This window comes from Mustela putorius, unplaced genomic scaffold, assembly GCF_011764305.1.
Source record: "Mustela putorius furo isolate JIRA1106 unplaced genomic scaffold, ASM1176430v1.1 tig00537227_pilon_pilon_pilon, whole genome shotgun sequence".
NCBI lineage: Eukaryota > Metazoa > Chordata > Mammalia > Carnivora > Mustelidae > Mustela > Mustela putorius.
The window spans coordinates 4,293,500-4,317,558 of record NW_025422368.1 but is presented as its reverse complement, the minus strand read 5'-3'; the positions used below and the strand labels follow the sequence as shown (position 1 = coordinate 4,317,558).

The 24,059-nt window shown below is 41.6% G+C and overlaps 1 protein-coding gene across 6 annotated transcripts in view; it reads left to right on the top strand.

The window, feature by feature from the left end:
- Positions 1 to 24,059, top strand: part of SLC4A8 (solute carrier family 4 member 8) — a 77,692-nt gene that overhangs the window by 3,111 nt on the left and 50,522 nt on the right. For 5 of the 6 annotated variants that reach the window (XR_006604703.1, XM_013046913.2, XM_013046910.2 and 2 more), the window contains exons 2-5: positions 9,573 to 9,654; positions 19,638 to 19,784; positions 20,170 to 20,305; positions 22,024 to 22,184. Coding sequence is in view for 5 of the 6 variants with exons in the window: in XM_013046910.2 (XP_012902364.1) it covers positions 9,573 to 9,654; positions 19,638 to 19,784; positions 20,170 to 20,305; positions 22,024 to 22,184 (526 nt within the window). In the remaining variant the exon portion in view is untranslated. Of the gene's footprint in view, positions 1 to 4,390; positions 4,623 to 9,572; positions 9,655 to 19,637; positions 19,785 to 20,169; positions 20,306 to 22,023; positions 22,185 to 24,059 lie in introns of all 6 variants that reach the window. The other variant, XM_013046911.2, reaches the window with a different exon arrangement.

The window sequence follows — 24,059 nt, the reverse complement described above, 5'->3', positions numbered from 1 at the left end:
GGACTACTGCACTATCCTCCTACACTTCCCTCTGCTCTCTCTTTCTCGCCCTTCTACAGTCCACTTTCCACATGGCAGCCAGAGAGAGCTTTAAAAAATACAAATCATGCCTGATCCTATCTTGAGACCCTTCAGTGGCTTCCCGGTGCATTTTCGAATAAGATCCAAACTCATCATGGCTTACCAAGCTTCAATGTGCTCAGCACTGACTGCGTCTCCTCCATTCTCTCACCATGGACCCCTATACTGGCTTTCTTTCTGTTTCTTTGATATGGCAAGCTCCTTCATGCTTTAGGACCTTCGTTCCTGTCCTTTTCTCTGCGTAGGATATGATTCTACCCAGGTTTTTTTGTGACTCAACTCAAATGCTACCTCCTCAGAGTGCCTTTCCCTGACCTCCATCCACAGTCACTCTCTTTCATATGATCCTATTTTATGTTCTTTTTTTTTTTATTAAAGATTTTTATTTATTTATTTGATAGACAGAGAGAGATCACAAGTAGGCAGAGAGGCAGGGGGAAGCAGGCTCCCCGCTGAGCAGAGAGCCCGATGTGGGGCTCGATCCCAGGACCCTGAGATCCATCCCAGGACCCTGAGATCATGACCCGAGCCGAAGGCAGAGGCTTAAACCACTGAGCCACCCAGGCGCCCCCTATTTTAAGTTCTTAATAGCACTTACAACTCATCTGAAGTGTTCTTGTTTGACTTCTATATTATCTTTTTGAATGGAAGCTTCATGGGGACAAGGACCAGGCGGAAATCTTATTATACAGCACAGTTCCTGGTATAAAATAGGTGCTTAGTTGCATGAGTGAATGAATGATTTTCTTATATCCAAAGCTAATGTGCTTCTCCTCAAGGAGCTCCTGGTCTTGTCAGGATTAGCACAGAGCATCAGGTGTCCGTTGCTTGATTACACAAATCTCTCCCTTGTGTGCTGCTGTGCCTTTGCTTGGGTGTTCCTGCTGTGAAATCTTTCCCCTCCTCTTCACCTGGAATATTCCATTTAACTTTCAAGGTCTGGCTCTATATCACTATCAGAATTCATCATTCGGTCTTCTCTGCTCACAATGGCCACCAAGAGCTATTACTATCTCCAAAGTATGTGCTTTTAATCACTCTGTATTACGGTAGTTTGTGTCTTTGAAACCTACATCAGCGCCTGGCTTGGAGTGCACTTAAGTGTTTGAGAAGATACGTGGCAAGGTATACAAAGGATGTGTTGGATTGGGAAGAGACTGGACTGAGGGAGGCCAGCTAGGAGGCTATAGTTTAGGATGACATTATTTTTTTTGTAATGTACGATGACTTAACGAAGGTCTGCATTATGGAATTTTAATGAGATCTCTGGAGGTGGTTACTGATATTTTGAGTCAATGAGCTCTTAAAGGGTTTGGGTAGTAAGGGAGGAGGAAGAGCAGAAAGCTTTAGGGAGAGCCTCTAGTTTGGACTGGAACTGAGGACATCTTGTGTCTTCAAAATTTTCCTGATCACCTCTCAGAATAAGTGGCAGGTGAGCAAGTGAGTTTGGGTAATTACCAAGGCTTTTATGTGAGTCAGGACTGCTCAGAACGGAAAATTCTGCAGCAATCTTCAGAATACCAAGCCCTGGGAAATGGGTGATAATTGGAAAGGATGGCTGATGAGAAGGACTGATGAGAAAGCAATCACATTCCATATCTTCTCTGGACCTGGAAAAACTCGTCCAAACCAAGACTTCCTGAGGGAGACCTGAATGCTAGCACCTAATGACAGGCATGCGTTGGAGCCCAGATAACATTGGCTGGATGTTACCGAATTTCTCCTTTCGCCACACTGCAGCGTACAATCCATATCCCTTCACCCTCTCCCGATATCCACTAGGTGTTTTCCTATGTGGGAGTGGGGGAAAGTGTGAGCATCCTCTGTCCCGGTTTTCCCAGCTATACTGGGGAGCTTCAGTAGGAGCAGTGCAGGCTGTTCTGCCAAGCAGAGAAATTGAGGTAGTCTGCGGGATGATTCAGGTTGCAAATTAATTCCTTCAAAATCTGTAGATAATTGCCATGGCTCAGGTTTGCCTTGGCAGGGTAGACAGGGCTCTTAGTCAAGACTGCCATAGTGCTAATCAGGACACAGAAAGCAGCCATGTTTATTCTAGATTTGCTGCTAGGTAACAGCAACAAATCTTAGATAACGGAGAGGTTGGTTGTTTCCTATAAGTAGTAATAAGTTTACTCTGGTCTTGGTAGTTAGGGAACCATAATGTGTGTATTAGTTTCTGTTGCTGCCATAACAAATGACCATTCATTTGGTGGCTTAAAACAACACAAACTGATTATCTTTTTTTTTTTTTTTTTTTTTAAAGATTTTATTTATTTATTTGACAGAGAGAAATCACAAGTAGGCAGAGAGGCAGGCAGAGAGAGAGAGAGGGGGAAGCAGGCTCCCTGCCAAGCAGAGAGCCCGATGCGGGACTCGATCCCAGGACCCTGAGATCATGACCTGAGCCGAAGGCAGCGGCCCAACCCACTGAGCCACCCAGGCGCCCACAAACTGATTATCTTATAGCTCTGTACTTTGCAACACAGCTCTCACTGAGCTATATCGAAAATGCTGACAGGGCTGTGTTTCTTTCTGGAGGCTCTAAGGAAGAAACTGCTTCCTTGACTTCTGCAGCTTCCAAAGGCTACCTGCATTCATTCCTTGGTGCCTAGTTCCCTCCCTCCACTCAAAGCTAGCAGTACAGCATGTCTCCAACCCCACTTTTGGCATCACATCTCTTTCTCGGACTCTAGTCTTCCACCCCCCTCTTCTCCTTTTTAGGGATCCTTGTGATTATGTTGAGCCCACCAGATAATCCAGGATAATCTCATTTTAAATTCAGCTGATTAGGAACCTTACTTCTACCACACCTTACTTGGTGGGAGGGGGCATTATTCGGCCTACCACCATGTACTAACTAATTAGTAATCTGAATACTGAACAGGAGTGACTGTAGGTGAGGTTCAAGAAAAGAATCACTGAGAAAGAAGCCAGAGCTACTGGAGGTAGCTTCTGGAGGTCCCCTCAGGCTGCTGAAGAGTTGGAATAGGAAGCTCCCGGGTGTTCAGGAGTTCACGGCCACAGAGAGGAGGTCTGGAACAGCTGTACAAGTCCTTATGGAACCTTTTTTTTTCTCACTAAAGCAGTCTGAATTCAGTGAGGATATTAAATAGAGGGCATTAGACAAATGGCATCTGTGGGCCAGATTCACTGACAAGGGTGTACAAGGGGCCAGAATTGAGAGACTTCACTGGCTGAAGAGGAAGATGGAAGTGAATGAGATCGAGAACTATTGGAAGTCTGGTCACTAAAAGAGCGAAGTACAAGTGTCAAGTACCAGGGTCTGGCACACTAAGGATTTAAGGTGGTAATAATGCGGATCTTGAGCTGTGGATTAATGTCCTGATTAGGTGACCTGAGCTTTCTGAAATGACTGGGTTGTTTGCTTTTGGCAATATTAGCATACAAGGTTAATAAGAATAGAGAAAGGCTTGAATTTTAGTTTCTCCTGTCCCACTTAGGTCTTGTGAGACCTTACTTAGCCTTGTTTTAAGACTGCTGTAAGGATTAATTTGGGTAATATATGTAAGGCACAATACTAGGTATATAGGAAGTACTCAGTAAATATTTGTACCTGATACTCATTGTATCAACTCGGTTTGCTGATTAGAACCCTGGAAGTCACTTCTATATTTGTTGTTTTATTGACTCTTTTTTGTTGGGGGTGAGGATGGGAGAGAGGAGGGGTGGAAGGGTGTTATTCACAATCTCTAAAAACATTGGATCCTTAGGAAAAAAAGATAAAAGGGGTCTTTGGAGGTGAAAAGTCTGAGACTAACTGCAGGAAAGGAGAGGGAGTTGAGTTTGACTGGTCCACCACCAGGTCCAGAGTGGTGCTATATGAGTTAGGGAGAGTGCTCAAGGTGGGCTCCATTGTCTGCGGCCTTCCCCCACCCCTGCAGGGGGCTGTTTCCAGGAGCTGGAGCCATTATGTAAGGCTCAGCCCTGCCCCTGCCTTTTCATTTGTCCATTAACTGTAAGTCAGAATCTGACTTATACCTACTCAGGTATAATTCATTCATTTTTCAAGACTCATTACAAGATATGCCTTGCAATTTCAGTGTTTTAATGTGTATTTAACCTCCTTAGTTCTTTTTCTCTTCTCTAGTCCTTGAGGTAGGCACCCAGATCAATTCACATTTACATAGGGGGTCATTGTCAGTGAGCTGGGAGGAAGTATAGAAAAGAGGAGACTTAGAAACACCACCTTTTCTCTAGTTCACTCTTCTTTCCTTCCCTCCTTTCTTTCCCCTTTCTCCTAAAATTACATAATGTGGTTCTCATGATTCCAATCTTTTCTGAGTCACAGCTTCCCTGAGAATCTGATGAAAGTTATGGACCCTCTCAAGAAAAATGCGTATTCACACATAATCCTGAAGGCCCTTCATGGGAACCTTAGAAATCTATGGATAAGAAGTCCTCTCTGCCAGAAAAAATGATGGTATCAGAGGAAATAACAGCCAGCAAGTGAGGACTCGGCAGCAAGTACAGACCAAGAAGACTTGCTATTCTTTTCTTTTCTTTTTATGATTTTAAATAAGGTTTGTATATACTTAAAATTTATGGAACATTTCAAGCAGATAACAAAATAAAAAGACTTGTTAAATTGACTCGTCATGCACCCGTGACCTGGCTTCAACAGTGAACACATATCTATTTTGTTTCATTATGTCCTTGCCCATTCTCCAAATCCCAGACATCATATAATTTCATCAGTAAAAACTTCAGTATGTATCACTAAAGATTAAGGACTTTTTAAAATGACGTAACTACCAAATCATAATATTATTATTTTTAAAAAATTAACAATAACTCCTTAATATAATAAATATCCATTTAGTTGTTTAAGTTGATGTGGGTGCCTTGTAATTTTTTAAAAATATTTGGTTTCTTTGAACAGGGATCCAAACAAAGCTTGCACATTCACTTTCAAGCCTGACAATTCAAATGCTTTGGCTAATGGGGTTTGACTGTGGCTCTGTTTTCTTTGGCAAGACAAAGGAAGTGGATGAACGAGTATTCAATGAATTTAGCCTGTGGTTAACTAATCTAAATTAAGGAAACAAGTCGATTTTTCAACCTGAATATTTCAGATTTTTGACCTTGCTCTCCATATTTAGTTTTTATAGTTCTTAGAATCATAAAATCAACAATCCCACCCTCCTCCTGCCTGCTTCCTCCAGATTCCTGCTGTGTTCTATGCTGTGCCAGGTATCTGTGGACAGTGCTAAGCAATGTAACTAATTGATCCTATCCTTCGGATATTATAAACCTGTGGCGAAGCCAGCATGAACAAGTATTCATAAATATACGTATATATGAAGTTTTATTGGAAAATATGACCATATGATAAAAGAGTTCAGGACCCTAATAAATATTTATTCATCACAATTTTTGGATACTTACCACATAATGGACATTATACTAGCTGTTAGATGAACATAGTGGTGAACATAGGCACGGCACCTCTCCTTCTGGGACTTACAAGAGTGCAAAGTACTTATAGTGGTAAGCTACTGTATTGGGCTCTAAGAACATAAAGATGACAAATTGTGGGTGCTGCCATCAGGAAATCCATGGTTTAAAAGATGAGCTAGATAAATAACAAATCTGAAATAAAGACAAGTCTTTCTGTCTAAAAGCTATTCCTTTGCTTTATATGAGTCTTTTACATTGATGTTAAAGATGTATTTGAAGATTTTGAATACTTTTAAATAACTATAAAATGTGAAAAAGTAGTCTTTCTAAGTTAATATATTATTTTCCATGTCTGTAATCTTTCAGTTTTATCTGTAAATATTTCTGTGTGTAACACTAAGAGATAAGAATTATTTTTCTAATTTAAAATTTTATTTTAATTTCAGTATTGTTAACATACAGTGCTATATTAGTTTCAGGTATATAAGACAGCAATTCAATAATTTCATACAAAAAAGATAAGAATTCTTTAGAAAATGAGTATAGTATCTCCTAAAGAAAAAATAGCAATTTCTTTAATATGATAAAAGATCTATTCAATATTCAGATTTCCAATTATCTCAAAAATTATTTAAAAAACCCTGAAAATATTATTTCAGCTTGTTTGAATCAGGATTCAAGTAAAATCCACACATTGAGATTGGTTTGTTGTCTTTTTTAAACTACTCTTTTCAAGTTCTTCTTTCTCCGTCTCCATTTCTGTCTTTCTCTTGCAATTATTTATCTTAGAAAAGGGGTACAGGGAGGGAGAAGATTTGTTCTATAGTTTCCCACAGTCTGGATTTGTTGACTGTATTCTCATGCTGGTGTTTTTCCATGGAACTGTGTTTCACTGTATTTTCAGTGAATTGGTATTTGAATTTAGAGGCTTGATCAGATTCTGGGACAATTTACTTGTTAAGATTACCTAATGGGTGGTGATATGGCCTCCCATTAGGAGACATATAATGTCTGGTTGTCTCTCTTTGTGATGTTACTGGCTGTTGAAAATCAATGCAATCCATTAGGGATTGCAAAATGGTGATGTCCTAATTCTAACATAACTTTTTCATTTATTCTTTTCTATAATAAGAAACTTCTTTAATCTCTTCTATGATACACTCTATGGTACAATTTATATAGGAAAGCCAAGATAAATTTTTAATGGTTTTCAAAATAATGAGTTGGTTTGTTAGCATTATCCTCCAATGGTGACCAGTTAATTTTTATTTTTTACGGTTTGAGAACTTCTTAAACTCTTTTTGTCTTTAGGGTATATGCATACACTAAGGATGTTCAGTCAATTTATTATATCTTAAAGTTACATGAATAATTTCTCTTGGAATAGTTATGCCATCAATTCGACCTTTGCTTTCATTTTGTTTCTCATTTCTAGGAATTGCTTTAAAAATTTTTAGTTTTGGGGCGCCTGGGTGGCTCAGTGGTTTAAGCCTCTGCCTTCAGCTCGGGTCATGATCTCAGGGTCCTGGGATCGAGCCCCGCATCGGGCTCTCTGCTCGGCGGAAAGTCTGCTTCCCTTCTCTCTCTCTCTCTCTCTGCCTGCCACTCTGCTTACCTGTGATCTCTCTCTCTGGGTCAAATAAATAAAATTTAAAAAAAATTTCAGTTTTGTTTTTGAAATTATGTAAGGTATTTATAAAATCAGGTGTATTCCAAGAAGTCTAGTTTTCTGTCCTTGTATCCTCATCCAATTCCCTAACTTGTCTGTAGGTAACTATTAAAATAAATTGTTCATGGCTTATTTATTCTTCCTTTATATGCTTTTAAGGATAAGCAGATGCTTATATTCCAACTTTTTTTTTTACATATATATGCACATATATATGGGGTCCTGGGATCATGACCTGAGCTGAATGGAGCTGCTTAACTGATGGAGCCACCCAAGCATCCCCAAACCCTAGACTCTTAAATACAGAGAACAAATTGGTGCTTGCCAGGGGGATGGGTGAAAAAGATAAAGGGAATTAAGAATACACTTACCTTGATGAGCACTGAGTAATGTATGGAAGTGTTGAGTCATTATATTGTATACTTGAAACTAATTTAACATGTATGTTAATTATACTTGAGTAAAAAAAAGAAATAGCAGAAATACACTTGAGTAAAAAAATAGCATATATGTGTGTGTGTGTGTGTGTGTGTGTGTGTGTATACATTTGTGTGTGTATACATTTGACTTTCATCTACTTCCCTAAAAGTTGGTTTATTCAAGTTGTCCTCAAAAACTTTTTTGAGGATACGTGGGTGGCTCAGTCAGTTGAGCTTCTGCCTTCAGCTCAGGTCATGATCCCAGGGTCCTGGGATTGAGCCCCACCTGGTACTTGGCTCCCTGTTCTGTGGGGAGCCTGCTTCATCCTCTCCCTCTGCCTGCCACTCCCCTTGCTCGTGCTCAGTCTCTCTCTCTCTGTCTGTCTCTCAAATAAATAAAATATAATCTTTCCCCAAAAACCCCGTTTTTTGAGTCTTCTCATTAGGAAAATAAATTGCTTTATATTCAGGGTTGCCTTATTTAGGGACATTGATGATAACTGGAAAGGAAAAGAGTAAAATTAGGACAGTAAGCTGGAAATTTGAGGAGGATCTAGAAGATGCTTAGGATTTGGTTGAGAGTTGGGGATGGGGCACATTAGATGACAGGACATGTGAGAAAAGGCATGAAAGTGTGAATGTGCACAATGCCCATCGGATCAGTGAATTTGGCTGGAGCTGCAGATTTGATAAGAGAAATAGATTGGCAGGAAAATGAGTTCAGATTTTTTTTTTAAAACAATAATTCAGGGTCTTGGTAAGGTAGGTGCTGTTATATTATTTTACCAAAGAATTATTGAGTACCTGTTACGTGAAAATCTGTGTAGGATGCTGGGGAAACCGTGGTGAGGAAGACAAACAGGGTCCCTCCCTTGAGCAGAGACATTTCCTTACGAAAGAGAATTACAGTGTGCTGTGAGGGCATATAAATGGGGGGACCTAGCTTAGTTCAGATGAGAGGTAGTCAAGGATGCCTTTCAAGGAAGTGCATTGAGGCTGAGATCTGTGGAATGATGAATAAGTATTGGCTGCTGGTGGTGAGGATCGGGAGAGGCTGATAGTTCAGGGAGGGAGAAACACTCAAAAAAGAAAGTAAGTGTGGTTCCAGAACTGAAAACATGTCCAGTATGACCTTAAGGGCTGGAGAGTCTGGCCTAGAGTGGATGAGACATGAGAGTGGATTCAAGAAAAAGGACAAAGGAGGCCTTGATAAGAAAGGAGAGAAAACGATTTCCCTGAAGACATACAATAGACATACAAAATATACGTGGAATGGATAAGTCGATACATTTGAAATTTCAAATGGTGGTAACATGGGTGAGTGTAAGTAAACGAGCACAAGGTACTAGTTTTGGAAAGATTAGTTTGGTTTTAGACATGTGGATCTTGTGGTCAGCATCCCAATGGTTTGTCAAATACCGAGACAACAGTTTCAGGCTGCTGTTGACATTGTAAGACTCAAGCAAGGGAAACAAAAGGTAGAGTGCTCCTGCTTGGGAATTATGGTTAAAGGAAGAAGCTGAGCCTTAGGTTGAGAGGGAGGAGACCTCATCGGAGGAGCAGGATGGAGAATTTCAAGGACAAGAGGCTCAAACTCTGTTGAGAGGTCAAGGAGACCAATTTACCCTAAATGAAATGATGTGGTTGACACCACTTACAAAATGCAGACCTATTATCCACTTGTATGAGAACTGCAGCCATAGGACTACAGTCCCACCTCTGCCTTTTAGCACATTTGTGCCCTTGAGCAATAATTACTTCATTTTCTCTGACTCCCAGGCTGCTCTTTTATACAATGAGAAAGAGAATGGCAGTCATGTTTGTGTCTCAAAGTTACAATGAAGTCCCAATGAAAAACGTATGTAAACCATTGTGTTTTCTCCTCTAAGGGTTGCAAAAAAGGGTCGGACATACAGGTCGGACTTAAGTGAATGTTTGAATGAACATATGTATATTACTATTGCTGCCACTTTGTATTTCAACAGAGACCAGATGAAGAGGCTGTGGTGGACCAGGGTGGGACTAGTACAATTCTCAACATTCACTATGAGAAAGAGGAATTAGAAGGTAAGAACTGTGGTTTTGTGCGTGTGTGTGTGTGTGTGTGTGTGTGTGTGTTGTGTGTAGAATTAATGAGAGGCAGCCTGGTGTGGGAGGAGAGCTTTGCCATCAGGAGGCCTGGGTTTGAGTTCTCTAACTCTTTCTCTAACTCTAGCTGTAAGACCTTGGGGAAAAGTCACTTCATTTCTCTTAGGCTCTATGTCCTCATCTGTTAATCAAAAGTAGGGATATTAATACGGAGAACATACTAGTGGTTGCCAGAGTGGAGGGAGGTGGGGGGAATTGGGGAAATAGATAAAGGGGATTAAGAGGTACAGACTTCCAGTTATAAAATAAGTCACGGAGATGAAAAGTATGGCATAAGGAATAGAGTCAATAATATTGTCATAATGTTGTTTGGTGACAGATGGTGAGTACACTTACCATGATGAGCACTGAGTAACTCATAGAATTGTTAAATCATCATGTACACCTGAAATGAACACAGCACTGGATGTTAATTATAATTCAGTTTAAAAAGTAGAGGTATTAATACCTTATTATTAGGATCCAATAGCATGTGAGACAGTGCTTTGAGCACTGTGAAGCCCAATGATCTATTCCTTGAGAATGTAAAGTACTCTGATCAGTTTGTCATTTCTTGGCAACTGCCTTCAAATATAAATGTAAATATGTACACAATTTAGAAAAAAAAGAAATACAAATAGCTTTTTAAAATTCAGTGTGGTTATATTCATTTTGGTTATATTATTCAGTTGTTTGGTTGTATTATTCGGTTTGCCCCATCTCTAATATTTGATCTTCCCGTTCTAATTATACCCATTTCTGCCTGGTGTTCTCATCTACACAAGACAAGAGAAAACCTACACACCTGTAACATATTCTTTAAGATCTCATAGCACAGAGTTGTATTTAAAAAAACATGCAGCTAAAGTGGAAGGGAAAGAAGAGTCATTTTTATTGACCTTCTCTATCTAGGTTCCCTTAACCTTCTTTTTTCCCCGTCCCACCCCTAGGTCCCCACATGATCCTTGATGACGTCCTTCTGCTTTCCTTTTTTCCATAGGGCCTGGTTTCCTGATAAATGGTGATGTGAGAGAAAGGCTCATGTCCATCATAGCTTTAATAAGAACCCACACTTTGCTCAAAGCCTTTGTGAAATCTCTGTAGCCCCTGAAATGTTGAAGGCTATGATACAGCAACTTTGTAATGACTGAGACTGCATGTAAAATGTTCTGTCTGTACTGCTTGTTCCCGTGACTTTTTTTTTCATCAAAGTTGTATAATCCCCAGAGAAAACTTGTCCTTTGGTTGGGGAGAGTGAAATCTGTAGAGGCTGACTCAGCCTCTAGGTCTGTTACCATGAGAGTTTATGTGGGTGGCTTCTGGAGGTCAGAGGAGTTTGGATATCTCAAGGTCAAGTTATTCTGACCAGATGGAAGAGGAGCCAGTGTGGGTTTCGGCAACGGGGAGAAAGTGGAGAAGGAACGGGTGTGGAGGCGGGAGGCTAACATTTGTTGAATGCCCCCTGTGCCGTAAGCATTGGATTAGGCATTTCGCATTTTTCATCTTCCTAGCAGCCTGGGCGTGGGGGTTGGGTGGGGGAGGGTAGGTATCATCGCTATTTTACATGTGGAGAAGTTGTTTGGGGTCATTTAGCCTAATAGGTGAGACTGAGATGGAATTCCACTCTTTCTAGTCTACCACACTGCCTGCCGGGGAAGACAGTCCTGAGTATCAACCACCCAACCTCAACTTCTTGCTCCATCACATAAAGATTTTTATATGATATAAACATCATGTGATTATCTATCATGTTGCCCTGTCCCCCGTTCTGCCCTGGTAATCCTGGTGCCTCTTACCCTCTTACTGTTGCTCTCAGTTTAGGTGTCTGGCCCACTAGACCTTTGCTCTCAGCAGGGAGGTAACGACTTAGGAACACTTTTGTCTGCTGGAGAGTAGGACACGGGCAGACTCTTTTGGATCCTGTGGATTGGGTTCCATTCACAGAGGTCAGCTGAGTAATAGGCAGCCAGAGCATCTTTTCAAGATGACATATCTATTCTTTATGCTCTCACCTTTTTGCCATAAAGGAAAGCTATCTATAGTGTTGTTTAGAGGGGACAGTGCCTTGTCCTTCACACATAGAGCTTTTTGAAAACTGAATCTTACTTAGGTGAGCACTTTTTAAATAAAGCACAATTGGCAGCACACGGAGGGCCAATGGTGCCCACTTCTCAGGCCTGATGTGTTTCTAGAGCAGCTCCAGAAAGGAGAAGAGAGTGTTGGGATTCTCTGTAGGCCTGGCCATGCTGGGAGAGTGTACCCTGACTCACTGTGAGGCAGGCCCTAGGACTCAGGCTACCCCTAGGGTGATGTCATTTCTTTCTTTCTTTTTTTTTTTTTTTAAAGATTTTATTTATTAATTTGACAGAGAGAAATCACAAGTAGACGGAGAGGCAGCCAGAGAGAGAGAGAGAGAGAGAGGGAAGCAGGCTCCCCGCTGTGCAGAGAGCCCGATGCGGGACTCTATCCCAGGACCCTGAGATCATGACCTGAGCCGAAGGCAGCGGCTTAACCCACTGAGCCACCCAGGCGCCCCGGGTGATGTCATTTCTTGAAGGCGTGAAATAAAGTCAGTCCCACTTTGATAGAAGGTGGAAGTAAATTGTATTCTGATTCAAAGTGTATGCCATGACAGAGGGTTCTGTGGCTGTGGGCGAATCTCAGGGTCTTTTTTTTTCCTTTATTCTGTACCCTCTGCTCCACATAACACATTCCCTCCCCCTTTTCAGAACTGGACATTGTTACAGAGTTTTGCAAATGGCAGTCTTTTTGCATAAGTGAATTCCATCAGTAGAAGGTGCATAAAACCATGACGTGGCTTCTTTTTATGTATGAGAGGAGTCCAAAGCAAGTATTAGAGCAGATTTCCAAAGATAAACTCACAAAGAGCAACAGTCCATGATGTGCTTTGGTGGACTCTCCTGCTCCCAGAAGGATATGAAACAGTTGCTTTTGTTACAGAACTGCTGTTTTCTGTTTTTTTTTTTTTATTTTTGTTTTTTGTTTTTTGGCAGATCATTATTCCTGATTAACTATTAGCTTTAAAAATCCTACACTAGGTTTAATGCCTTCTAAAAAGTTTTTAACAGAGGTAAGAGCCTTTTGATCTTATTTTTAAGTTATTAAAAAAAGGCTTGCATCTGCTCTCCGTGTTTGACTCCCCCCTCTGGTTATTGACTTTGAGTTTAACCTTTTGCCCAGGGGGGTGGAATAATTTTCAGTGTGTGCTAATGAGTTCTGCATGTGTTCTGGGTAAACAGTGTTTATGACAGGCACTCTATGTTGGTAGGCCCAGTCTCCGTCTGCCAGGTAGGGTGCAGCTGTGATTTCTGTCTTAATCGAGAAGATTCAGCCCCAGTTCACTAACAGTCACTCTCTGTATGTGTATATATACTTATTTTTAAAAGAAACATTACATCTCTCCCATAAGTTTTACTGAATGAATACTTGTATTTGGACACAGATAGATCCCAAAGCGCAGGTTTGACAATGGCTGGAAAGAAAGAATAGGGAATTAGATGGGGAGAAGGAGGAATCTGGGTGAGCTGGTAGGTAGATGAGGGAGAAGAAGACTCCTGGTGGGAGAGCAGCAAAGTGACCACAGGAAGAGTTTAGTGAAGTCCCAGACTGCCAGAATCTAGTTCAACGGACTAGATTTTATTGATGCCATATTCATTTCCTGGTGTCCATTTGTTTGTCATTGTTTCTGCTGATTTCACTCAGAAAATCCAAGTCCCTGCTTTGGAGTCCTCAGCTTAGAAACTGAGGCCTAATTTTCTGCCAGCTACTTTGGTCCTTCTTAGCTCTGACCCCTGCTGGGGCTTGTTTTCATTTCTGCCTGTCTCCAGCATTTCAAAAGGCAGGCACTCTGGTTGGTTAGTGTTTGGGAGAACTGACTGGACCAAAAAATTCTTAGAGAAAAAGAGTCTTCTTTCCCTAGGATTTGAGCTTTACCTTACTTCCTACAAAGCCACCAAAGGCTTTGGTGAAGGATGTCTTCCCCATTGATAATGGCCTAGTGGAAATTTTAGTATGAGACAAAACCATACATCATTCACTAACATTTACCGAGCCCATGCTATAAGCCCTTTTTGCAGCAGTAAGAAAGAATAGTGGGAACAATCAAATCATCTTGTCTTCTCCAAATAATGATCTGGCCTGAGCCTTTCCTAAGTTTGTATATAGAATCTGGGCTAGACATGAGAAGTCATTTGGCCCAACCTCCTCGTTTTACTTTAATGGTGACAGCGAGCAAATTAACCAAGAAAATGAGATCTAATAGCACAGGTTCTAATATCTAATCACTATACCTCAATTTCTATTTAGAAAATACTTAAAATTACATAATATTAGCAATATACTAACAAAAGCCCTGTGGAAGTATTTGGAATGTGCTTAAGAAGAAGTAGAGGTCCTTAACCTGGCCAATAACTGCCTGAGGGATTTGTTGGGAAGAGGAAGCTCATGGTTGGGATGGCTCTGTTGAAGGACTAAAAAAGTTACTCCTCAGTGAGGTTATTCTTTATCTAAGTCTCAGCTCTACCTAGACATACCTAATTTTACAACACTTGTTTTAGGGCTGGCTGAAGTGGTTCTGTGGGAACAATTTATGCTTTTAACTGCCCATGCGTTTTTCATGATATGCCCCTGCCTGTCTTTTTGACCTTTCCTCCCTCCTCTTCTTTCCTCTTTTACCTTGCTTTGGCCCTACTGACCATCCTTTTGCTTTGGAACTCGCACATTCCCACTGTAAGGCCTGTGCATTGATCTTGCCTTGTCCTGGAATGCTCTTCTCATGGCCTCTCTTCATCACTTAGATGTTGCCCCTTGTCATCTTAGCTATAGTCTCCCTTCTCCACCCTACCTTCTACCCCAGACACTTTATCCTTTTTTAAAGATTTTATTTATTTGAGAGAAAGAGCAAGAGTGCATAAGCAGGGGGAGGGGCAGAGGCAGAGGGAGAAGCAGGCTCCCCGTAGAGAATAGAGCCCTAGGGGGGGCTTGATCCTAGGATCCTAGGATCATGACCTAAGCTGAAGGCAGATGCTTAACCGACTAAGCCACTCAGGTCCCCTACCATTTTTTTTTTTTTTTTTTTTTAAGAGAGAGAACCATGTGCACAAGAGTGGGGCATGGGGTTACAATGGGAGAGAGAGAGAGAGAGAGAATCTTAAGCAGATTCCATGCCCAGTGCTGAGCTCACGACCCTAAGATCATGACTTGAGATGAAATCAAGAGTTGGACACTTAACTGATGGAGCCACCCAGGTGCCTCTACCATGTTTTTATTCAGAATAATTATCATTACTTGAAATAATATGTTATTGTTTTCATAATGCCTGTCTCCCCTAATTAGAATATATGTCTGGAGGACAGGAAACTTGTGCTGTTCACTACTGTATCCTCAGCCCATGGGGCAGGACCTGGCACAGTTAGGTGACTCAAGCCTGGGTTGGTCTCAGTGGTGTACTACAGGGAACTAATTAACATACTATAGTGGAACATTATTAGTTAACAGATGGTATTTTATTAAGACAGTATTCAATTTAGTCATTTTCACACTTTATGATTTTCATTGATAATGTCAGAGGTTTGGAATCCTACCTCTTAGCAGATGAATTCTTCTGGCTCTATATTTCTGTTTCAATAAAGTTGTAACATGATTACATTATGTTTAGAGATCTGCCTGTCAGTAATGTCCTGAGATGTGCGTGAGTCAATATAGGATTGCCCTAAGACAGGGTGAGGAGGAGGTGTGATTTCTCCAGATACTAAATGTTTTATCCTTTGGCCTCTCAACATTCTAATAAATCTCTGATAAATCTCTAATAAATCTCTAATAAATTTCCCTCTAATCTTGTTCCTTTTTCTCCCTTGAGGCATAATTAACATATAGTGTTATATTATTTTCAGATATACAATATAATGATTCAACAATTCTGTATAGTACTCAGGGCTCATCATGATAAGTATACTCTTAAATCCCTTTATCTACTTCACCCCCACTACCTCCCTTTTGCGAACCACTAGTTTGTTCTATTTTAAGAGTGTGTGTGTGTGTGTGTGTGTGTGTGTTTGGTCTCTTCTTTGTTCGTTTGTTCTATTTCTTAAATTCCACGTAGGAATAAAACTATATGGTATTTAATCTTTCTCTACCTGATTTTTTTCACTTAGCATTATATACTCTAGGTCCACTTATGCTGTTGCAAATGGCAAGATTTCATTCTTTTTGATGGCTGAGGAATATTTCATTTTTTGTGTGCAAATTGATAAAGCTACCCTGGAAACCAGTATGGATGTTCTCCCCAGAATGGAAAATAGAATTACATATGAAATATGTATGATCCAGAAATATATATGATCGAGTAATTCCACTAGTGGTATTTACCTGAAGAAAATGAAAACTCTAATTCAAAAAGATGTATGCACCCCAAGTTTATTGCAGCATTATTTACAATAGCCAAGATATAGAAGCCACCCAAGTGTCCATCCATAGATGAATGGATAAAGAGGATGTGGTATATATAATCCTTTCTTTTCATTTTTCTTTATCATTTGGGACTTTGGAAGGTGGGAGAGGACAATGAAAAGGAGAGAGAAGTAGAGAAAGGAACGTAGAGCAGCACTCCAGTTTGTATTAATTAACTGACTCGTAAGTGGAGAGCACTTATTGAGGAAGCCTCAGAGAAGTTGAGCAGAGTCTTAGGAAAACCCATTGCAATGGAAACAGGAAGAGTTGGCAACTCTTTCCATAAATTCTCCTTATTCAGGAAGTCTTCCTGGATTAAGCTTTCCATTCTCAGGTTGGGTTGGATTGTCTGAGTCTTATGCTTTGATGAGTCAACTGCCCTAACCATGTTCACTTTGTTTATACATTCCTTTTGTGGCTCCTTTCAAATGAGATGCCCTCTCGGTCAGACTAAGGAACTCCTGAGGAGATTCAAAGGTGTTATGTTCCTGAGGGAGGCTCTTAGGAGATGTTCCATTTTCTGAACATTTGTGGAACAATGACCATAGGTAAAACACTGTGCTTTGTGTGAGGGATTCCAAGAGGGAGAAAGGCTGACCTGGTACCTTGAGAAACTTGCAGATGAATAGTGGAGGTATTAATTTTAGTGCAAAGCATAAAATAAGTGCGTAAGAGAATGCTAGCCAAGGGCTCTTGGGAGTTAGAGGTAGAAGGCGGCACTTCTGATCAGGGAGCTCAGACATAATACCAAGAAGGATGGTGCATTGCCGTGAATCTTGAGGGATCAAACCAAGTCCGTGTCTGGAAGGCACTGGCACATTTGTGGAATAGCGGGGTTGGTTTGGGTAGAGGAAAGAAGATGATGGTGGGTGCAGCACCTGAGGCTGTGGGGAAGAGACAGCATTGCTGGGATGGATGCAAAAGGCGTACATCTCTAGATTTCTCTCTGCCCCTGGAATGTTTAATTGGTGTGAGCACATGTGAAATTTCTACTTCAGTTTCGCTTGAGCTGATAGCTCCGTTCTTTTAGAGGCCCTTCCCTTTGTTTTCCTATTGGATGTACAATTTGTCCTAGTGAAGAAAAACTAGAAAGGAGGCTGGACCTGGGCATGCAGGAACATGAAGGGTCCTGACTGCACAAACGTGAGCTGTGATCAGAGCAGTGCTTCAGGAGGATTTGTCTGTAGGACTGACCTGGTGTGGGAGGCAGGAAAGAGGCTCCTGCTGCTGTCAAAGTGCAAGGAGAAAAATCCTTGACCTCCATAATTTGTAGGATGTAGCACTGGAGGGGTATGGGGAGAGCTGGAAATCTACAGTAGCTCTTGAGGTTTCAGGCCTGGAAAGTTGAGAGAATGGTGATGCCATGAATGAAAACATGGAAGAAATGGGCATGAGCTTGATCTGAGATGGAGGATAGGGTTTGCTTTGGGATATGTTGAATCACTATAGATAAAGGTTTGGGGTTCATTTGTAGAAGTAAACTTTCAAATCATGAGAGTAGATACTAGTAAAAAAAGGAGAAGGGGCCAGGACCAAAATCCTGGGAGCTTTCCTTTGGTGGACTGTGAAAGGGGTGGAGAAGACAAGTCAGAAGTGTGCAGATGAGCCAGGGAGGGCAAAGGTATAGGAGCTAAGGGACTCTGGACCACCAATGGGAGGAGGTTGTCAAGGGATTTGGATACTGTCTGGCACGTGGTGGGCTCTCAGGAAAGGCTTTGGAGTTGAACTGAGAGACATAAGATTATAGAGATTTGGTGACTATGTGGTCCCTAATGAGAACACTTTGAGTGGGAAGTAACCACATGCAGAGGCTCTGGAACAAGGAGATGGTGAGGAACAGAAGCTAGGTGGGTAGATTGTTCTTGAAAGTGTTTGATGGAGAAGGAGAATGGACAGGTAGAAGCTTAGAGATTAGCACTATATTGGAAAATTTCTTTTTAAGAGATAGACATGGGGCACCTGGCTGGGTCAGTTGGTAGAGCATGTGACCCTTTGGTCTCAGAGTTATGAGTCCCACATTGGGCCTAGAGCTTACTTAAAAAAAAAAAAAAAAGGTAAGAGAGATTTATAATCAGGAGAAAGCTGTGGAAGGGGTGGATGGAAAGGAGAGACTGAGGCTAGCTGATAAAAGAGGACTCCAGAGTCATGGGAAGCCATACTCACTAGCCTGGAAAAGAGGGGCAGCTGGGGGAGGAAAGCAAGCCAGGCTGAGATGGAAGTCACATGAGATTGCCCAAGTCTTCTTAGTAAAATATGAAGTGAGGTCACCTGCTCAGAGGGAGGAAGTGTGGCTCAGGGCTGTGGATTTGAAGACAGTGACTGAAGACTGGAGTGCATGTGTGGTGGAAGAAGTGGGGAGTCAGCCTGAGTTCTAGGACACTAGCAGCAGGAACTGGGCAGTAGTGGGGGCAGAGTATCTCTGCACCAGGGTTGTAGCAGCCCCTGATTCTAGGCTTCAGGCTGACAGCAAGACAAGGGAAGCCAGATGGAGGCAAGAGAGAAGCCTGGCAGTCTTGAGCAGCACAAAATAAGGCTTCTAGAAGGAACAAATGAGTAGAAAAGGAGGAATCGGGCAGGAACATGCTTGGATCACTTATCTTCCCACATTCTTCTCTTTTTGTACTTTTACTATCTCTCCCTGTAACCCCAGACTCATGCTTCTTAGGATTGATTTGTCACTAGTCTCTCACTACTATTCTAGATTGTGTATTCTACAGTGCAGAAGGAAAAGTAGTAGAAACTGGTCCTAGAATGCAGTGGCTGCTAAAAGTTATTCCAGGCATCATGTTAAGCATTTTACATACATTATCTTATGTACTACTCATGAAAACCCTCCAAGTTTAAATAATAAGCTTTTGATATTATTTTTTAAAGACACAGAGAGATTAGCTAACTTGTTAAAGGTCACATGTTAAGTGAATGGTGAGGCCAAGTTTTGGACCCAGGCAGGACCTGAGCATTTAGCTACTTCTCTAAACCCCCTCCCTGCCAGGACTTGGCACAGTGACCATATTGCTTTTTTTCAATTGCTCAAATTGTCGTAACAACAACTAGGATCCTTGTTGGCCTTTATGGTTTGCAAATCAAGTCCACGCACATTATTTCCTTTGATCTTAATGCTCCTGTGAGGTTTGCAGCCCCATGCAGGAGGAAGGAGTACGTCAACTCCACAATCTCTACGTCTTTAGTCCTGGAGTCTTTGAAGTTTTGCCATTACAGACTTGTGACCTGGCCAGAGAGCTATGATTTTTTCCTCTCTTAAATATGCTCGGTTCCTTTTACTGAAAGTGTTCTCTGGGGTGCCTGGCTGGCTCATTTGGAAGAGCATGAAATGAAACTCTTGACTTCGGGATCCTTAGTTTGAGCCCCGCATTCAGTGTAGAGATGACTAAAAAATAAGTAAATAAAAACATAAAAAACAAAAACAAAAACAAAGTCCATCTGCTTCATTCCAGGTCATAGAACTCTGTATGTGGGGGTTCGGATGCCGCTGGGCCGGCAGAGCCATCGCCATCACCGAGCACATGGCCAGAAGCACCGGAGACGAGGGCGGGGCAAAGGAGCCAGCCAAGGGGAAGAAGGCCCAGAGGCCCTGGCCCATGGTAACATTCTCAGGAGAGAGGGTGGGCAGGGGTCCATGGCTGGGTCCTTGGTGAGGCTGAGGGAATGTGTGATGTCCATTAAGCAGTTTTGATTCTCTAGCCCTTTAATAGAGTTTCCAGAGTTTGCTTCCATGAACAAGAAATGCCTCTAAGAATGGACAGTATCTTCCCGAAAAACTCTTAGTTCTGGCCCCCCAAATCAATTACCAGATAAGCTGAAATCATTTATTAGCAAATTAATTCTTTTTGATCAGATTAACCAGATTTCAAGTTCATTGTGGGTTTTCTTCAAGTTGTCTTAGTTTTTTCCTCCCACTTAACTGTTTCCACAGAATAGCATTTTAAAATCTTTTTGATCTACCTTTCTCTGTGGTCAATTTTCCAGATACACCATCTCAGCGTGTTCAGTTCATTCTTGGCACTGAGGAAGATGAAGAGCATGTTCCTCATGAGCTGTTCACAGAGCTGGATGAGATCTGCATGAAGGAGGGAGAAGATGCTGAGTGGAAGGAGACAGCTAGGTGGGCCCTAATCTATCCTGGGTCATGATTTGCTTGGGTAGGCAAACGTCTACCTTTCAGCAAGTGACAGGTCTGCTTGTCTTTTATTTCTTCATGGCAGAAGTAATGACTGACATGGGGATTGATGTTCCAGAGCCTTCTGTGGGAAGTCTTGATCTTGGCTTCTTTGTGTTGTCTCTGGTGACACTATACCATTGACCTTAGCCTGGGATAGGTGACAGAAACAGAAGCTTTACGGAGTCCTCTCATTTCTTTAGGACCAAGAGTTGCTCATGGATCATCTTGCTATTATAGGTCTGGCTTAGAAGATGCCTGATGGGGCCATCTTGGTTTGGAACCATGCAACCAAGCATAGGTGAATGTAGGATAGGTGAAGAATTTTCTGAAGGTGAACCATAGTGTTTTAATTCATTTGGATTTTGATTCATTGGATGTTTTCATAATTTTTGAGATGTCCTATGGGACAGCCCTACCTCATGGAGACCCATGGGTATAGGTAGCCTAATGGTGGATTTTCTGGGGTAGCTGTGGAGTGACCATGTTTGCCCGAGGCTCAAGCCCCAGAAGAGCCCTCAGATTGGCTAAGACCATGTTTGGGCTCCTCCAGTAATTGACTAGTGAGTCTTTTTTTTTTTTAAAGATTTTATTTATTTATTTGACAGAGATCACAAGTAGGCAGAGAGGCAGGCAGAGAGAGAGAGAGAGAGAGAGGGGGAAGCAGGATCCCTGCTGAGCAGAGAGCCCGATGCGGGACTTGATCCCAGGACCCTGAGATCATGACCCGAGACGAATGCAGCGGCTTAACCCACTGAGCCACCCAGGCGCCCCTGACTAGTGAATCTTATGGGTGATAGAAAGCTTGCATGCCTGAGCTTCTGGGAAGAAGGCAAGGTGGGTAACTAGCAAAGTGTGGCTCTAGCTCTCACTGGAACATCTCTTTCTGGATCCTTGCTATATCCTTGGATGTTTGCCATGGGTGGAGAGGATTAGGCAAGCCAATCACTCTGATGTCAAGTGAAAAGGCAGTTAGTCTTGTTATTCCGTCTTTGCCAACTTATAAATGCATAGAGGTTTTTTTTAAAAAGAAAAATGTTACCGTTTTATTAATCTATCCAAATGATATTGATTAGATCTATCTTTTTAATTGCATAAATAATATGTGCTCTTTATATGAATTAGAAAAGAAAGATAAGGGGTGCCTGGGTGGCTCAGTCATTGAGCATCTGCCTTTGACTCAGGTTATGATCCCAGGGTCCTGGGATCGAGCCGCGCATCGGGCTCCCTGCTCAGCGGAGAGCCTGCTTCTCCCTCTCCCACTCCCCCTGCTTGTGTTCCCTCTCTCGCTGTGTCTCTTTCTGTTAAATAAATAAATAAAATCTTTAATAAAAAAAAGAAAAGGAAGATAAGCAAAAAGAAGATGTAAATTATGTACAAATCTACTACCTCAAGGATAATGAGGAAGACACCATTTGGTGTCTTATACATGTGTTTGCATTTTTAAAATTTTCCTTAAATAGAAATGGGATCAAACTGTACTCAACTTTGTGCTGTTTTATAACCTGTTTTTTCGCTTATCAATGAACCCTGAGCATATGATGAAATGATAACGTTTAGTGTGATTATTAAGGTATCTCTCATTGTGGCTTATATTAAAAATTCTCTCGTGGAACTTCCTCATTTTCTCCCTTTGACATCTAGTTGTTTGTAAATGCTTTCAGGTGGCTGAAGTTTGAAGAGGATGTTGAGGATGGAGGTGAACGCTGGAGCAAGCCTTATGTGGCAACCCTTTCACTGCACAGTCTCTTTGAGCTAAGGAGCTGCCTTATTAATGGAACAGTCCTTCTGGATATGCGTGCAAATAGCATAGAAGAAATATCAGGTATGGTTAGGTACGGAAAAACAAAGGAATGTTTGTGTAAATTAAATGTGGTATGGAGGAAAGAATAAAGGAGCTGTGTTGACTCAGGTCTGTCACTGAAAGTTCCCGACCTCAGTGTCTTCAGTTAGGGGCATTGGGTTTTAAACTAAGAAACTACTCTACCTATTTCACAGCCTTCTTATTCAAACAACAAGATGTTCAGTCTTCCATCTGCCTGTTCATTTAGCACACGTTTATTTTGTACCTATTTATGCTTGATAGTGTGCTAAACACAGGGGAATAAAGATAAGATACAATTCCTACCTTCAAGAAACTCACCTTCTAGTGGGGAAATAGCCACGGGACAATTTAAATAAGTACAACCACAGAAATATGTCTCAGTAATAGCTAGAGAAAGGGGCAAGTGGGAATTGTGCAGAGAAAAAGGTGTTAAGGAAAGATTTTTAAACATGGTCACTAGGGAAGACACCATAAGAAATTGAGCCAAAGGCACCCCAGGCTTCAGCAGGGTGTGAAGGGCGATGTCTGATGGGATTTCCTGACATAGTTGAGTATTGCTACCATGTTTTGGAACGAAGTTTGAGAAACACCTGGGTGCACGTGAGGGTTCTTCCCTCAGCTAAGCTTTCACTGGTTGAATAGATTTCTTCAGACTTTTCTTCAAGTATCCAAGTTATTCTGCCTCTCTGGGATCATGTGGGGAAACAGGGGAGGGATCAGCTCTGATGAGATCCAGTGGCCCCTCTGAAGGCTCTAGGGGAAAGCTGTTTTCTGCTTCTTTCAGCTTCTAGCTGCTCTATGTGTTCCTTTCATGAATGCCTAATGCCAGTCTGTCTCTGTCTTCATGTGGACTTCTCATTTTTGTCTCCCTTTTAAGGGTATTTGTCAGTATCATCCAAGATGATCTTATCTTGAGATGCTTAGCTTACTGACGTATGCAAAGACCTTTTTACACATAAGAGCACAGTGACAGGTTCCAGGGGATTAGTACATAGATGTATCTTTGGGAGGGGGATACCATTCAAACCATTACAAAAGCCAAGAGTGTTGGATGCTGCAGAGAGGTCAGGTAAACATCGGATTTAGCAACAGGAAAGTTATTGATGATTTTTATCAAAAACAATTTCAGGGATGCCTGGGTGGCTCAGTCAGTTATGTGTCCCCCTTCGACTCAGGTCATGATTTCAGGGTCCTGGAATCAAGCCCTGCATCGGGCTCTCTGCTCAGCAGGGAGCCTGCTTTTCCCTCTGCCTGTTGCTCCTCCTGCTTGTGTTTTCTCTCTAGTGCTCTCTCTCTCAAATAAATAAATAAATAAATAAATAAATAAATAAAAAAAAACTTAAAAGAAAAAAAAGCAATTTCAATTAGATAGCCAAATTGTAGGGCACTGAGAAATTTTTCTTTTGAGAACTTTAAATGATAGGAGAGAGAGAGAGGGTTAAATAAGGGAGGACCTGGGGTGAACATTCTTTTTCTTTCTTTTTTTAAAAAATATTTTATTTATTTATTTGACAGACAGAGGTCATAAGTAGGCAGAGAGGCAGGCAGAGAGAGAGGGAGGAAGCAGGCTCCCTGCTGAGCAGAGAGCCCGATTCGGGACTGGATCCCAGGTTCCTGAGATCATGACCTGAGCCGAAGGCAGTGGCTTAACCCGCTGAGCCACCCAGGTGCCCCCCAACATTCTTTTTCTTATTAAATTCTTTTTTTTCAAGATACAGGATCTTTTTTTTTTTTTTTTTTTAAAGATTTTATTTATTTATTTGACAGAGAGAAATCACAAGTAGACGGAGAGGCAGGCAGAGAGAGAGACAGGGAAGCAGGCTCCCTGCTGAGCAGAGAGCCCGATGCGGGACTCGATCCCAGGACCCTGAGATC